The following is a 17,178-nucleotide window of genomic DNA, read 5'->3' on the forward strand; positions in this document are numbered from 1 at the left end:
ATCCCTAGTCAACAGTTGACTTGCAGGGCATCTACTCTAACACATGCATCAAAATTATGTCTTTTGAGTCGTTTTAAAAATATCTTTTAAGGTCTTGTAGCCATCGACATTGTACCACTCATTTCATTTCATGTTATTAAGCATGGGCTATCCAAGAAGAGATTTTCATATTTCACATTTCACATATTATCATTGTTTAAGTTCTGGATGCTTACTTCAGTTTTACAGCATTTACAAATTATTACTTGATGCTAACAGGGATACTGCTGGTCAAGAGAGATTCAGGAGTCTGATTCCAAGCTACATCAGAGATTCTTCGGTTGCAGTGATTGTCTACGATGTAGCTAGTAAGTTATTTTAGTTGCTATGCCTGGTGACATACTCATCCTTCCTGTTCCATCCATAACCACACTGTTCACCACGAACATTGAAAGTCCTCCTGCAAGAGTTTCCACTTTCCATCATGCAAATTAAAATTTTTTTCCCCAACACTTAGAAGCAAGGTGTTAGTGTTATTGATTTTAATCCAATATCGATTTTTGCAGACCGACAGTCATTTCTGAATACATCAAAGTGGATCGAGGAAGTGCGGACAGAACGTGGTAGTGACGTCATTATTGTTCTCGTGGGGAATAAAACTGATCTTGTTGACAAAAGGTGAGGAAGTAAATGTAACTTACTTATGATGCACTACTTATTGTTGGTTTGATTATGCTTCTTATTGTGAATAAAAGGTAAGTGTCAATTGAAGAAGGAGATGGAAAGGCTCGTGAAGTTGGCATCATGTTTATAGAAACTAGTGCTAAAGCTGGTTTCAACATAAAGGTATAATACTGCTTGAGCAGTTTAATTTCATACATTGTTGTGATTCTCGAAATTCCAAAACTTTTTGGGGTGGAGGGCAAGGTTTTCATACATATGACGAAGTAAATTAAAAGGTTCGAGAAAATTGTAACTATTTTTACGCAGGGGCAGTTACCCAGAAAGCGCTATCCTTGATCATACACTAATACTTATTCTGTCATCACAATTTTTCTTTTTTCTTTTTTGGTTTGAAGTCAGTTTCTTGATGCAAGTTGTGATTCTTTTGGCGTATGCTTATTGGTTCAAGTTGTATTGCAGCCTCTGTTCAGGAAAATAGCCGCAGCATTGCCGGGAATGGAAACTCTTTCCTCAACAAAACAGGAGGACATGGTTGATGTGAATTTGAAGCCCACCACTCACACATCACATGCAGAACAAGGAGGGCGGCTGTGCATGCTAGAAAATATGCTCAGTTCGAGTCATATCAAGTGCATGGATATTAATAATGGGTAGACAAAGATTGTGGCAGACTTAAGAGGGAAAAATCTTTTGCTAACACAGTATGAAGCTAACTATCATTGAGGATGGGATGGTTCACTAGCTCCATCTGTAGCTCTCTCTTTTTTAACTTTTTTTTATAGCAGGGTTAAGACTGATTCCATAATTTCCCTCCTTCAAGGTGGCACATACTCATTTGCGTTGAGGTTGCCGGATCGCATTTGTCATTATGTTTAAATATCCACCTTTACACACCTGAACCTGTGCCTAAGAAACTAACAGTTTGGCTGGTCTAAAGGATATTTGTCGTTGCCTTCAGAGTACGTTACGCGAGTTATTTGCACCAATCATGCCATATCGAAGTGACATCGTAGGAAACAGAAGTTCTAGATTTCGTATCTTGATATGCTTGTTGACAACTTTGGATAGCCAATGCACATAAATTCTAGCGAAAACCATCCGTCACTTATCTGGGCTGGTCACCACTCGCCAGCCTCATATAATCACTATATAATTAGTTACTATTATTGATGTAAAACAAACAGTTGATAAAAAAAAATACTAAGAATAACATAGAATTTAAAATGCAAAAAACAAGTTAACGCGTACCATGATCTCACATCCTACCCATCTACAACCTAGTCTGAAACCAATAGAACCTTGAAATCTTGATATAAAATAGAACTAGATACACACACACACACACATATTTAGTACCAAGGCTATGTTAATAGAGCTTCTCAATTTTATGCAGCACACAAAAATTTCATTCATCGCCAACATATTAAGTCAAAACAGGAGGGTAATAAAAAACTGTCACCACTCGTGTCAAGGTTGGAAAGTACTTATTACCGATGCATATTCTCCAAACAATGTTCAGCGGTCTCCCGGACACAGATCCAATTCAACGAGCAGATTCATAAAACATAGAGCCCCACAAACGACTATACATATCTGGTAAAAAATTCCAAACCCATCATTACCAAAGCTGTGTCGTCAAAAATTAAATGAGGCGGGGACAACACATTTTGCATGTTATGGAAAACGTGGAGGTTGGCAAAACAATTGTCAAATTGACCTAATCAAATTTTGAAACGGAAGGTTACGTTCAGATGNTAAATCTCGGTGTCCAGTTTATTCTTTATTTTCGGGTTTTATTATCTCAAATTCCGCACGTGGGACCAACAAGTGGTATCAGAGCCTTGGTTTAAAATTTCTTAAAATTCTGAGTATGCTCTGTGGTTGCAGCCTAGACTGATCTTCCACATCAGAAAAGATTTTTTGAGATTTTTTATTTAAGGCGGGATTATTTTGTCTAGTCTACTAAAATTGTTGTAGACATAATGGCGGGCATGTACGAGATAGCAAAGTTCAATGGAAGCAATTTTATGCTGTGGAAAATAAAGATACAAGCAGTTTTAAGAAAAGAGAATTGCTTGGCGGCTATTGGAGATAGACCGGTGGAGATTACGGATGATGGAAAGTGGAATGAGATGAATGATAATGCTGTTGTCAATTTACACTTGGCTATAGCAGACGAAGTACTGTCAAGTATCTCTGAGATAAAAACAGCAAAAGTTATCTGGGATACTCTGACAAAGATGTACGAGGTCAAGTCCCTACACAACATGATTTTCCTAAAGAGAAGACTTTATACTTTTCGGATGGCGGAATCCTTATCGATGACCGACCATATCAACACACTAAATACTCTATTTGCTCAACTCACTTCCATGGGGCATAAAATAGGGGAAAATGAACGTGCGGAGCTTCTACTTCAAAGTCTTCCAGATTCATATGATCAACTTATCATCAACATTACCAACAATATTCTTATGAGCTTTCTAAGATTCGACGATGTCTTAACTGTGGTTCTCGAAGAAGAAAGCCGACGCAAGAATACGGAAGATAGGTTGGTAACATCGAAGCAGACAGAGGCTTTACCGATGATAAGAGAAAGATTCATGGACCGTGACTCCAGTGGGAGCCAAAGACGAGGTAGATCAAAGTCAAGAAGTAAGAAGAAAAATATTTACTGCTTTAAATGTGGCGGTAAGGGCACTTCAAGAAAGAGTGTACGAGTATTGACAAGAGTTCTCAAGGAAATGTGTAGCCAGTACTTCAGGCAGTGGTGAAATATTATTCAGCGAAGCAGCAACAGTTGCAGAAGGCAGACACAAATTTTGTGACACATGGATTATGGATTCAGGAGCGACGTGGCACATGACGTCTCGGAGAGAATGGTTTGATCATTATGAACCAGTCTCAGGAGGATCTGTATTCATGGGAAATGATCATGCCTTGGAAATCGCTGGGGTCGGTACTATCAAAATTAAAATGTTTGATGGCACCATTCGCATCATACTGGAGGTACGACATGTGAAAGGACTGACGAAAAATCTTTTGTCCTTGGGGCAATTGGATGACATCGGGTGCAAAACTCGTATCGAGAACGGGATCATGAAAATTGTGAAAGGCGCGCTTGTGGTTATGAAGGCGGAAAAGGTTGCTGCAAATCTGTATGTACTTTTGGGAGAAACACACAAAGAGGCAGAACTAGCTGTTGCATCAAATGGTTCAGGAGAAGAATTAACAGTGTTATGGCATAGAAAGCTCGGGCATATGTCAGAACGGGGGTTGAAAATTCTCTCAGAACGGAAGCTGCTGCCGGGACTTACAAAAGTGTCACTACCCTTTTGTGAGCATTGTGTTACCAGTAAACAACACAGATTAAAGTTTGGCACTTCTACTGCCAGGAGCAAAAGCATATTGGAGCTGATTCATTCGGATGTTTGGCAAGCACCGGTTGTATCCCTAGGAGGAGCGAGATACTTTGTCTCGTTCATTGATGATTTCTCTAGGAGATGTTGGGTGTATCCAATCAAGAAGAAATCAGATGTTTTCCAGATCTTCAAAGATTTCAAAGCGCGGGTTGAACTTGATTCAGAAAAGAAAATCAAGTGTCTAAGGACTGACAATGGAGGAGAATATACCAGTGACGAGTTTGATGCATATTGTCAACATGAAGGCATCAAAAGACAGTTCACAACGGCTTACACACCTAAACAGAATGGAGTGGCGGAGCGGATGAACAAGACCTTGTTGGACAGAACAAGAGCTATGTTGAGGACTGCGGGTCTAGACAAGTCATTTTGGGCAGAAGCAGTCAAAACCGCTTGTTATATTATCAATCGTTCTCCTTCAGTGGCGATTGATCTGAAGACTCCGATGGAGATGTGGACTGGGAAGCCGACGGATTATTCTCATTTGCATACATTTGGAAGTCCGGTGTACGTTCTGCACAATGAGCAAGAAAGATCGAAGTTGGATTCGAAATCCAGAAAATGTATCTTCTTGGGTTATGCTGATGGAGTAAAGGGGTTTCGCTTGTGGGATCCTATTGTTCACAAGCTTGTCATCAGCAGGGACGTTATCTTCGAGGAAGATAAAGTAAAGGGAGACAAAGGCACACTGAATTCAGAAACTACTATATTTCAGGTGTAAAATAAGACGGACGAAGGTCAAGTTTCTTGTGAAGCAGTACCAGAGCATGAAGAACAAGAACATATTGAGTCTAAAGTTTCCAATGTGAGGCAGTCAACTCGAGACAGAAGACCGCCAGGTTGGCTTTCAGATTATGTCACTGAAAGCAATATTGCATATTGTCTATTATCAGAGGATGGTGAGCCATCGAGTTTCCACGAGGCTACTCAAAGCTCGGATGTATCCTTGTGGATGATAGCAATGCAAGAAGAGTTGGAGGCATTAGACAAGAATAAAACTTGGGATCTTGTTACACTACCACGAGAAAGGAAAGCCATTGGAAACAGATGGGTCTATAAGATCAAGCGTGATGGCAATAATCAAGTGGAGCGGTATCGTGCTAGATTGGTGGTAAAATGGTATGCTCAGAAAGAAGGCATTGACTTCAATGAGATATTTTCTCCTGTGATTCGGCTTACAACAGTCAGAGTAGTGTTGTCATTGTGTGCGGTGTTTGACCTACATCTAGAACAGCTAGATGTGAAAACGGAGTTTCTTCATGGAGATCTTGAAGAAGAAATCTATATGCTCCAGCCAGAAGGTTTTGCGGAAAAAGGCAAAGAGAACTTGGTTTGCAGGTTGAACAAATCTCTGTACGGTCTCAAACAGGCGCCAAGGTGTTGGTACAAGAGATTTGATTCCTATATCATGAGCCTTGGATACAACAGACTGAGTGCAGACCCTTGTACGTATTTCAAGAAGTCTGGTGATGATTATATCATTTTGCTGTTGTATGTGGACGATATGTTGGTAGCAGGCCCCAACAAAGATCAGGTCCAAGGATTGAAGGCACAGTTGGCTAGGGAATTTGATATGAAGGATTTGGGACCAGCAAACAAGATTCTAGGGATGCAAGTTCACCGAGATAGAAGTAACAGAAAGATTTGGCTTTCCCAGAAAAATTATTTGAAGAAAGTCTTGCAACGCTTCAACATGCAAGATAGCAAGCCAATATCGACCCCTCTTCCTGTTAACTTCAAGTTATGCTCCGAGATGTGTCCTAGCAGTGAATCATAGAGGATGGAGATGTCTCGAGTACCATATGCATCAGCAATGGGAAGTTTGATGTTCGCTATGATCTGTACAAGACCAGACATTGCTCAAGCAAGAGGATCCTTAGATACATTAAGGGTACCTCAAATCCTGCATTATGTTATGGAGGATCAGATTTTACACTCAGGGGCTATGTCGATTCAGATTATGCAGGTGATCCTGATAAGAGGAAATCTACTACTGGTTATGTGTTTACACTTGTAGGGAGAGCAGTAAGCTGGGTTTCAAAACTGCATACAGTTGTGGCGTTATCTACAACAGAGGCAGAATACATGGCAGCTCCTCAAGGTTGCAAGGAGGCAATATGGATTAAAAAGTTATTGGAGGAGATCGGACACAAACAAGATAATGTTCCTTTGTTTTGTGACAGTCAGAGTGCCTTGCACATTGCAAAGAATCCAGCCTTTCATTCCAGGACGAAACATATTGGAGTACAATTTCACTTTGTACGGGAAGTAGTAGAAGAAGGAAGCGTGGATATGCATAATATCCATACAAAGGATAACATAGCTGATTTTCTGACCAAGCCAGTGAACACTGATAAGTTTGAATGGTGTAGATCCTCAAGTGGTCTAGCAGAAACGTAAGCAGCAGGGGAATGACAAGATTGAAAGGATGTGTGGAGATGTGTTTGATTCTCAATCAAATCTCCAAGTGGGAGAAATGTCGGCAAAAATTAAATGAGGCGGGGACAACACATTTTGCATGTTATGGAAAACGTGGAGGTTGGCAAAACAACTGTCAAATTGGCCTAATCAAATTTTGAAACGGAAGGTTACGTTCAGATGAGGAATTGCATCTATAAATAGATGCATTCCTTCATCAGTTGGTGTATCTCATTCTTAATCCCTTCTTCGAGTTTTCTCTCATCTTATAATATTCTATAATATTTGTGAGGTGTTTGTTCTCCTGTATTAAGAGAGTGTGTGTTCTCTTTGGAAACACAGTGAGTGAGTTGTACACCACAAAATATTATAGTGGAAATTCTTTTCATCTTGCCCGTGGTTTTTACCCTAATAATTTTTAGGGGTTTTCCACGTAAATCTCGGTGTCTAGTTTATTCTTTATTTTCGGATTTTATTATCTCAAATTCCTCACGTGGGACCAACAAGATGTAGCTGCATCAAATGCAAACTGCTTCGATCCTTCACCATCTCATGTGCACCGATTACTTGCCTATTCTACTGTTGTTGCCAGCCGAACTGCTGGTTTCTGTTTCCCCCCATCGGATTTGGGCCTCTGCCACCTGAAACTCCATATTGACCACTCTGTGGATAATTGGGGGGAGCTCCGTATCCGCCTGAAGCTCCTTGAGGGCCATTAGGCGGAGCACTATTTCCAGCATATGGGACCCCTCGTCCCTGCGTGGGATATGGCCCACTAATTTATGCTCCACTCTGACCTCCACGATCTTGGTAATACGAACCAGTGACCCCACTTTGGGGGTATCTATTAGGTCCACCAGGTGGCCCACGAGATTTTCCATACTGATTATGACTAGGAACAGCAGGCAGAGGAGGCTGAGAATTGTTCATTGGATGACCAGGTCCAGCCCTGTGTTGAGCATGAGGTTGCCCCGTCTGTTGGATGGGAGGCAGGCGAGCGTGCTATTGTGGATGCTGTGACTTCTGTCTTTTGGCAATTTCTTCGTTTTGTCGCTGCTGCTGCCTTTTTTTCTTTGTCTGGAATTCATGCGAGGAATCATATTTTGGCAAGCTGTAAAAATTCAGGTTTAAGATGGAAGACATGAAATCATGAAGCATATAAATGTTCTAAAGTAGATACCAAGAGCTTGGACATAGTGCGACGTGTTTGAATTTGACAACTGATTAACATAATTGTTAAATAAAATGATAAAGCTCTGAAATTAACAATATGCTTGATACTCCTTCCTTTTGGGGGTCAACTGCAGTCTAAAAAAAAAAAACCAGAAGTGAACAATTTAGATCTTCAAAAACGACCAGTAAAATACCTATGGAAATGGAAAGTAAAATGGATATCCATGTAATTAGTTCAAGAAGGCGCGCTAGAAAATTTAAGCCATACTCTTTCAGGAAAAAACTATCCCGTGTCTGATTTCATTTCCTACTAGCTCAACCAAATCAACAGAATTTCAGCATGTATCACTTTCTATCACACAGGCAACAGTAAGGTGCATCTCCCTGCTCTCAGTCATTGAGGTATATTGGTCTTTGGAAAAGTTTAAGAGGATATTGCTCCGTACTGGTCCTGAACGATCCCTTGGTCCAAGAAAGAAGTCAATTCTAGTTGCTTCTTCGGCCAGGTTAAAAACTGGTATTCTTCTTAAGGTGCAAGGGTCGGTAAGCAAAGGAGCTGACGTCAAATTGACATGGAGTGAAGCATGGTCAATTTGCTTAGCCGATTCTTGTTCTGGGGGTCAGGTTGGACTCTCCTTTGGGGTTCACTGTTTTACTTATTGTCCTCAACTTCCTAGATAGGAGGATGCTTTTGCTGAGACTGAAACTCCAGCAAAAAATCTGACCAGTCATTCGGATTCTCCTTGACGATGATGATCACCACAAAAGCAGAGAAAAAACTGAGGTATTGGGAAAATGGTGACTAGGTTGGATGAATAAGAGAAAAGTAGTCAAGAACAACTAGATGGTATCCACAAATCCTCAGGAGCACTGGAAGATTGGAAAAGGATGAAGGAAAAACTTTGGACAGGGAGTTCCTAAGGAGCCACTGGCAAGGGAAAGGATCTGAAGCACCATGCAGAGATGTAAATAGTAGTCAATGCAAACACATGGAACTATAGTATAAAAGAGGGGTTTGAATAACTTAAACAAGCTTTAAGCTGGATGGAAATGCCAACCTTAAATGGTTCGGAAAAGACCAAACAATATTTTGACATAGTATGACAGGACCAACCGTTCATTGGTTTTGATGGATCAAGAAAACAATTCCTCGTATAGCTAGGCTTGTGTAGCAATTTTAATCCAGAGATATAGTGCGCCAAAGGTAGCTAGCCAATACGATCTAGAGTTCAAGCATTTTAGGGTTTGAAAAGAAATGTGGGGGTAGGGCAGACTTAAGGTTCAACTGCAGGCCCTTTAGAGTTTTCTCCCTTGTCAACAGCCATTGCTTTAATGGCAAATCCTTGTCTGTTTAAGGATTCTCATATTAATTTCCAATTTCTTAATCTAAACCTCAATCATTCAGTTCCAATTTCTTATATTGTTCGATTCCATGAATTTGCTGTTAAAACATTGTAATCACAACAATGACCGTATTGCATCTATCAATCACCCAAACTATATCTCTATAAATTATCTCCAGCTGCAGGTAGCATCTCCCAATCATGTTCCCCGCTATTTTATACAATTTTGTGTTTCAATCCTTGGTTTTGAACAAAGCAAAATTAAAGACTTTTTTAGTTTGTGAGGTGAACAATCCCACGAAATGAGACACAAATGCATGCAATTATATTCGAGGATTTTGACCAAGTTCATAGACAAGTAAATACCTTAGCCGGATCTAGAACCAGCATGTTCTCCAATAACTCCAGAGCATGACGGTCAAAACTGAAGAGATGATCAACAGAACACATAATATTATGCATAAAAAAAGCTGTCCTTAATCGAGCATTCCACAACATTAGAGAATATGCTTAACTGTCTAAAAAACTCTCGAGTTCGTCTTTTCATTTGACGTGCAGGCTTGAACTTGTTATACCAGGGGATCTTGGAAACACCAGGCCAAATACATATGATATTTTAATAATTTTATTTAATTATTTAAACAATCTTTATTTTAATATAATAATCTATTTCATGATTTCGTTTTACTTTATTTGTATACAAATGTAATCAACATAAATAAAGATCTTGATTATACTTTAATATAAATGAATCGTACTTCGATCTTGAAACTCATTCATAAACACTATATATTTTTTAAATTTGTTCCTAGTCGATTCAGCCGTCTAAAAACAAGGATGAAGGCCGCTTGAGCTTGAGACTAGCATATGTGATGTTGTGTACCATGTTTCATAGTAAAGACATAGAGATGTCTAATCATGCAAATGTATAATCATATGATGATTATACCGAACAACCCTCTCTCGGACTTTCCAAGTGATTATTATTCATCGAGAGGAAAAATTCATGGTTATGATTGTACATCATTAGTCTTTAGGACCCGGGACAATACTGAGCCTTTACATACTAGGATTGTGCTTTGACTTGTTTACCGACTCCGCGAGGGTCACAAGGTGGCGAGGTCGGGTGTTATTGTGATATGTGTAGGAGTTAGTGCATTGTAGTCGGGAATTCTCCGCTCACCTATGAGTATGGATATCCTATGTGATCTAACGAAATAGTAGTGCGTGAAATCTTTGACCAGAGTTTAAGATGTACATTAGGGACAAGAGTTCTCTAATTGTACATATGATGACACTATGAATATTTCATGAATGTATCACATAGCTATCGAATCTAATATGCAACACTCGATGAACCAATTGTTGTAGGTTCAATCGGGATATATGATATGATGAGACCGTACTGTACGTTAATCATAATCGATTGATTCTTACAGACACTATCGGTGATACCTAGGGAATCATGTGGCGATGCTGCTAGACGCTCTTACCTGAATCACAAAGAGTTGTGAACCCACAAGTAGTTGTATCCATGAACCATTGACGGTCACACAAGTACTGGATCATTTGTTTCGTTGAGACAATAAATTTAAAGAGTTGAATTTATATTAAATTATGAGATAATAAAAATTAAAATTTGGAGAAAATAAATTCAAGGAATTGAATTTATTGAAAATTGAGAGTTTAAGATATTAAACTCAAATGTTGAGTTTATGAAAGATTATGCATACTGGGTTTATAGGAGTACAAGTCTAACATACTAATTTATTAAAGTTTTTAATGGACTTTGGGATATTTTAATTAATTAAATTAGTTGGACTAATCAAAATTAATTAACTAAGCTCATCAGTGTTTCATTTAATCATGAAACCCTAAACCTATAATTAAGAAAATTAGGTTAAGCACTCATGTTTAAAAGGCAACAAACCCTAGCCTCCACACAAAGGTGATTTTCGAAAATCTCAAATCTCCAAATTTTCGGCCACCTTAAAGAATTTTAGGGTTTGAGACGTCAACCTTCTTTTGATCTCAACGTTAAATTTTTTCTAAGTTTTCTAGTGCAATTTAGAGGGGAAACAATTATTCAAGTCGTGGACTTGATTGGAGATTGAAGAAAGAAGATTTCAAGAAGATCGTTCGTAGGTAATACTGCAAGAGTTGTCTCCGCTAATCTCGGAATAGTTGGTTCCGAGTGATTTATTCAATAAAGGTATATTCATAATCGTCCTATGAATGTTTAATTTGTTCAAACTATACGAGTATCCAAAGATGTTATTTGAGTGTCAAATAAATTTTTAAAAAAACTTTCGTTGCGTTTTGGACACGAGAAAACCGATTACCAACATGTGGCACTTTCAACAATCGAGGCAGAATTCATAGCCATTACAGAGGGAGTAAAGGAAGCAATTTGGTTGAAACGATTAGTTTCTGAGCTTGGTATCAAGCAAGAACAAGTGATACTCCATTGTGACAATCAAATTGTTATCCACTTGTCAAAACATAAAATCTTCCATGAAAGATATAAGCATATCAATGTTAAGCTCCATTTCGTAAAAGGTGTAGTTGCAAAAAAGGTGGTGAAATTAGAAAAAATCAGCACTGAGGATAGCCCAGCCGATGTGATTAACGAAAGCATTACCTCAAACCAAGTATAAGCATTGTTTAAACTTAGTTGGGGTGGTGGAAAGAAGCTAGCTTAAAGGACAGCGGGTGACCAAAACTTTATCAGATAAGGTGGAGATTTGTCGCAAGTGTCTATCAAAACTTGGGAATTAATATGATGCGGGCTTGACAATATAAATTGCTTCCTATACTTGAATTTTAAGTCTCTGGCCAAGACTTAAAACGAGGCTCGTTGAGGGTACAAGCCCACCGACTATACTATCCGTTGGAGCTTATAACCGATTGGGGTAAGGTTTACAACATCAGTTTTTCTGGTGATTCATATTGACGCTCTCAATCTTTGACAAGACTAGCAGCTAGAAGAGCATACCAAGAACAGCCGGAAAGCAGCAGCTGAAGAAAGGATCAACGATGAAGAAGAGATTAGAGGAAAAGATAAGCTCTAATAGTATCTCTTTCGATTTTCTTTTGTGTTGGAAATTGATTGGAGTCTGTGGATTCTTTGGTGACATATAAAGATCGGTCTCTCCCGTAGATGTAGGTTATTAAAAGCCGAACCACGTATATCTTGTCTCTCTTTACTTTTCTACACTAAATTCTGGATTGATCAAATTGTTGTTTGTGATCGGAAGCTTGATTGCGCTGTAATTGCAGACAAACTCTTAGTGTTCTGGGTTGAGGAGTTTTGAGCCGTGGTAAATTGAGTTAAAACTTTATTGATTCATTAACGATTTCAAAGTTAAAATGCGTTTTTCAATTTTGAGTGGCACTTGCCAATATATCATTCAAATAGATTGCATATACATGGAAGTATGAAACGGGACGAACTTCTTTATCATGTACTAAAGCGTATTATATATATCTTGCTTAAAAAGTTCCGTTCAATTATTAAATAACTATTTGTTAAGTAATAGTAACTAAGCTATAATCTATTTATTATAGTGATAGAATACATTGTCATGTGTTGATGTTGGGCATATATAGTCTAGTATCAATACTATACCCACAAGTATTAATTTGAAATGGGACAAAGATAACATCGCAAACACACGTTTATTAAGGCACCCACCTATCTTCACGCTCAAAACATACAAAAATAACATTGTAATATTTCACGTGTTTAGATAGAAAGGAGATCCAAATATACAGACAGACAACACAAAACACAGCCATTTCACACAGCACATACAAAATCCCCACTTGTCTCTACATCATCTACATCAACATCATCAATTTCATCAAGATCCGTGCTTCCTCCCAACAAAATTCCACCACTTTTGGGAACTTCTCCTGCTTCCCTAGCCACTTGTATTATTGCCAAAGCTTCTTCAATACTCTGAGTACAACAATCGTCTCCATTGCAAGCTACTTTCGTCTTCTTCCATCAATTCTATGGGTAGGTTCTTTATAGACCATGGGTGTTTTTTTATCTCCCCGATTGTTATTCTCTGCAACAACCATTTGATCATAATTCATAACATTCAAAATCTCACACCGCAGGAACATGCAGCTCAAAACCTCAAGTTAATCATTAGAAAACTAAAAGCATATTCCTTTTCGGTTTAAGTTTCTCAAAGAGGGGCTTGTTGAATATTTGAGAAAAATTAAAAACTAGACCTTTTCAGGGTCGGCCACGAAAATTCGAGATAAGAGATGCTTGCATTCCTTCGATATTCTGACATAGTCAGGAATTGAATAGTGTACACTAAGTATTCTCTGGCAAAAGAGAAGTACATTAATTTTTGTTTAATCAAATTAAACGCACATTATGAAGTCAACAAATTAATGTTTTAACTTGGTAAACCAACTCACATTTATTGTTTTCTTGAAATTTCTTGGATCATCCGCATCTTCAAATGGATAAGCACCAACTAACATCACATATAACGTTACCCCGCATGACCAAACATCCGCAATCTTTAAAAATCAATAATAGTATCAATACAAATTAAGACTATTCGCGACACCCATAAAAAAGGAGAGCTGAAGCAATTTTTAAAATTTACCTTCCCATCATACTCTTTTCTTGATAAGACTTCTGGAGCAATATAAGCAGGCGTCCCCACCGTTGATTTTGGTTGAGAATGCAGCACAGCTGACTGAAATTTGAACCCCAAATTAAGAACCAAGTCTGCATGTACATACTAGCCCTATTCAAAAAATGATAGAGAAACAACCTTAGAGTATCCGAAGTCACATATCTTGAGACGCGGGGTTGAACTCCCATCCAACAATGTGTTTTCGAGCTTTAGGTCTCTGTGGAAAATTTGCTGCATTTGAAAATTTATGGCTTTCACATTTTCTCTTGTGTGAATAAAGAAGAACGAATTTGATTGGTTAAGTTGGGTTCTAATTACCATGGAATGACAATAACTGACACCAGATATCAGCTGTTGAAAAAAAAACCTAGCCTGAAATAGATGAAAACAAATGAGGTTCAAATTTAAGCTTAAATATTGATCTATATGAAAACAATAAAGACATCCATATTTTAAGTTTCAAGATTGTTGGTATGCCATAAATTCGAGATCATAATTCAAACCCAAAATAATAGTTTATTAGGCTACACGGGAGATCTTTCAAGTTCATCAACCACTCCATCACTTGTTATGGTGACAATGAGGGGCATGTAAGATTGCCCATTCGCTGAGGAAATTGATGTCCATGATAACCCAACTTAAGCGGCATTAAACACATATCAGTATTTAGAATATGTGGCTTAGTTTTGACCTATGACGTAAGCATGCTCCTTTTTATCAACACTAACCCAATGATGGTCCTTTCCAAGTCACCACTTCCACTGAATACATTGTAAACGAGCACTGGTATTAGGTCATACGCTGGAGCATTCAAAAATTCTAGCTATTAGGTTAAAGAGCCCTTAATCGCATAATGCATGCCACAACTTGCAATTAATTTAATTTTCCCAGAGATTTTCCACCGTCCTTCCCCTGTTTGTTGTTTTACCTTGTACATACAAATATGAATGTTTCTTGATCCTTAAATCAAATTGCTGGCCCCGTTCTTGAACAAAATGTACCTCATCTTCACTGAATCTTCCTGCATTGCATATTCGTTCGAAAAGCTCGCCTCCAGCAGCATATTCCATTACTATGGCTAGATGGGTAGGTGTAAGCAAGACCTGAAAAATGCAAAACGCCACTTCTGGACTAGTTATTTTAAGAACAATATAAGATACAAACTGGAAAAAATTTCACCTTTTTAGGAATACTCAAGTTTCAAACACATGGTTAGGATGAGTCATTTATACTCGAAAATTTAACCCGGAAAAGAAAACATTGATGAAGGAGAATCCAAAAATCTTTGATGCCCTTTTAGGCTTTTACCATAGCATGTTACGGGTAAATAAGTGGTACTTAAAAAAAGTAGTCAGGCTTTACTGGGTGAGTTGAGAGTGGTTTCGAATTTTTTAAAAAAAAAAATCTAAAATTTATCCATAACATTTTAAAAATCAAAGAACGAAGTACCCCCTCAACCAAATTATTGGACCTATCTCAGGTCGAGTCAAAGATCAAAACAAAAAATCACAATCATGCCCAGAAAATTTCAACATTCATATATCCTTTCTATCTTCTCTATATAGCAGGCATAATATCTATATTCTTAAAATCAAGGTGTAGACATTTACCTCCTTGAATGTAATAATGTTTGGGTGCTTCAAAGACCTATGATTCATAATTTCCCTCTGTACATGCTCATCAATCTGCAAATAGATCAATGGATAAAACAAATTTTCAAAAACGGGATAAAGGTTAGCCGTACAGGAATTGAAAGAGGACATAAAAATGCAACCTTTTTGCCCCTTTCGATGTACTTGACAGCGTTGAGCTCACCATTCCTTTTATCTTTCACAAGCTTGGCCACACCAAAATTCCCAGATCCTAAATCTTTCACTACCTCATATCTTTCCATTTTTCCACTGAGTGATATTACAGTAAAGCCTTGAATCGAATTTATATTTTATACTACCTCAGCTCCACTTTTTAATTTTTTTTTTTTTTTTGGCTATATTACTATGTGTAAGAGAATTGAGAAAGGTCAGCTTCTTCTTGTGTATCAAAAAAAATGTTTGCGTGGGAGCTGTCAAACAGTGATATGCCCAAGTCTGGCAAGCTGGAAAATTCTTAAGCTTCTTAGTCAGGATTTACGACGACAAAAGAATTGTTCTGGTATACGTGGCGTAGTAGTAGTGGTTGGAAAATGGTTTTTTTTGAGCTATCTGGCCATGTCATTGATGACGATTGATTTCTTTTTTCTGTCCAAACTGGCGAAGTCTTGTGATGTATCAAAACAAGGGAAATTACTCCACCAAATTACACTAGATAATCTCTCAAAAAATATATATTTAGAATATTTTTGAATTACAACTGTAAGATCCATTCAGTAGGACCAATATATCTATACATACACACATATCAATTATGAGTTTAAAAGATGTATGTTTACAAATAATTTTAAAACAAATTGTATAAAATCCTGGATACAAATCGTTTTTTAAGAATATTATCACGTCATGATTAGTAGATATGACCAAATGAGCTACAAATTCACTCTCGTTCTTGTTTTTGATATTGAGTGTACGGATGGAAGAAACCATTCGATAAATAATTTTTTTTAAGATTCATATAAAAGTGTTTAAAATATTTTTTCCCTCGTTAAAATATTCAATAACCACCTTTCAGTAGTTTTTTTGTTTAGAAAGCGTATGTTTAATTTATTAACACAAAAGTCACTTCTATAATCGATCAATCGAGAGACATCGGTTTGAATCATAAGATTACAACAAAATAGAGCACTGATGGATTAAGCACAATACATATCGTCAAGAAATAACTCGAACGGAAAAGACGAATATACTAGAGATAACCAACTACGTTTTGAAACCTAATATAATTTGGTGGAATAATTTCAGAGCTATTGATTACATTTTCTCATTATATTTAGAATATTTGTTTGATCATAAATTTGAAATGATAATAAAATCAATCGTGAATTAGAATTTCAGTCATAATGTACGTCTAAAATATATTTTCAAGAAATATATTTTTGAAAATGAAACCAAACAATTTAGTCTCATGTTTTGTTAAAACAGTTGGAAAAAATTGTATGAGAAACCCTTTGTTCCATCTGTATATAAATGATGCTGCTAATTAAAGCACAAGGAAATTAAATAAGCTAAACAATGCCTCGATCGGCCCGGTATTGATTGATGAATATTAATTTATTGATTCAGCTAGCATTCATAATATAAACTTTGAGATGTATATAATGTTACAAACAACACCAAAGTAGATGTTTAATGAGTTTCTTGTAGTTAGTTACTATCACAGGACCACGTACGATTGACGGCAAATCAAAGAACAGATTAATTGGAAACTCTTGTTTGCCTAGCCTAGAAACATAAGCCGGTAGAGGATCAACATTCCTACCACGATTCCCATTTAGAATGACTTGTATCCACATGCTAAACACTGGTCAGAGCCTCTTCGCCACTAATGGTACTATTGGTTGTC

At 37.6% G+C, this 17,178-nt stretch overlaps 1 protein-coding gene, 1 long non-coding RNA gene and 2 pseudogenes across 2 annotated transcripts; 1 reads left to right on the plus strand and 3 right to left on the minus strand.

The window, feature by feature from the left end:
* Nucleotides 1-137: 137 nt before the first annotated feature.
* Nucleotides 138-1,507, plus strand: LOC140963437 (ras-related protein RABH1e-like; annotated as a pseudogene).
* Nucleotides 1,508-7,013: 5,506 nt separating this feature from the next.
* On the minus strand, nt 7,014-7,616 carry LOC140963208 (cyclin-dependent kinase C-1-like; annotated as a pseudogene).
* Nucleotides 7,617-7,618: 2 nt separating this feature from the next.
* On the minus strand, nt 7,619-9,625 carry LOC140962373 (uncharacterized). The gene is made up of 3 exons (XR_012172532.1): nt 9,535-9,625; nt 9,386-9,443; nt 7,619-7,811 (listed from the first exon to the last, which is right to left on the minus strand). It is a non-coding gene; the product is annotated as an uncharacterized lncRNA (long non-coding RNA).
* Nucleotides 9,626-12,678: 3,053 nt separating this feature from the next.
* On the minus strand, nt 12,679-15,822 carry LOC140962290 (serine/threonine-protein kinase SAPK1-like). The gene is given in 10 exon segments (XM_073421147.1): nt 12,679-13,010; nt 13,012-13,092; nt 13,262-13,360; nt 13,457-13,561; nt 13,651-13,743; nt 13,822-13,914; nt 14,002-14,055; nt 14,685-14,786; nt 15,294-15,368; nt 15,458-15,822. Coding segments are annotated over 10 exon segments (1,014 nt in total). The 5' UTR covers nt 15,578-15,822; the 3' UTR covers nt 12,679-12,818.
* Nucleotides 15,823-17,178: the final 1,356 nt, after the last annotated feature.

Source organism: Primulina huaijiensis, chromosome 17 (genome assembly GCF_012295235.1).
Source record: "Primulina huaijiensis isolate GDHJ02 chromosome 17, ASM1229523v2, whole genome shotgun sequence".
Classification (NCBI taxonomy): domain Eukaryota; kingdom Viridiplantae; phylum Streptophyta; class Magnoliopsida; order Lamiales; family Gesneriaceae; genus Primulina; species Primulina huaijiensis.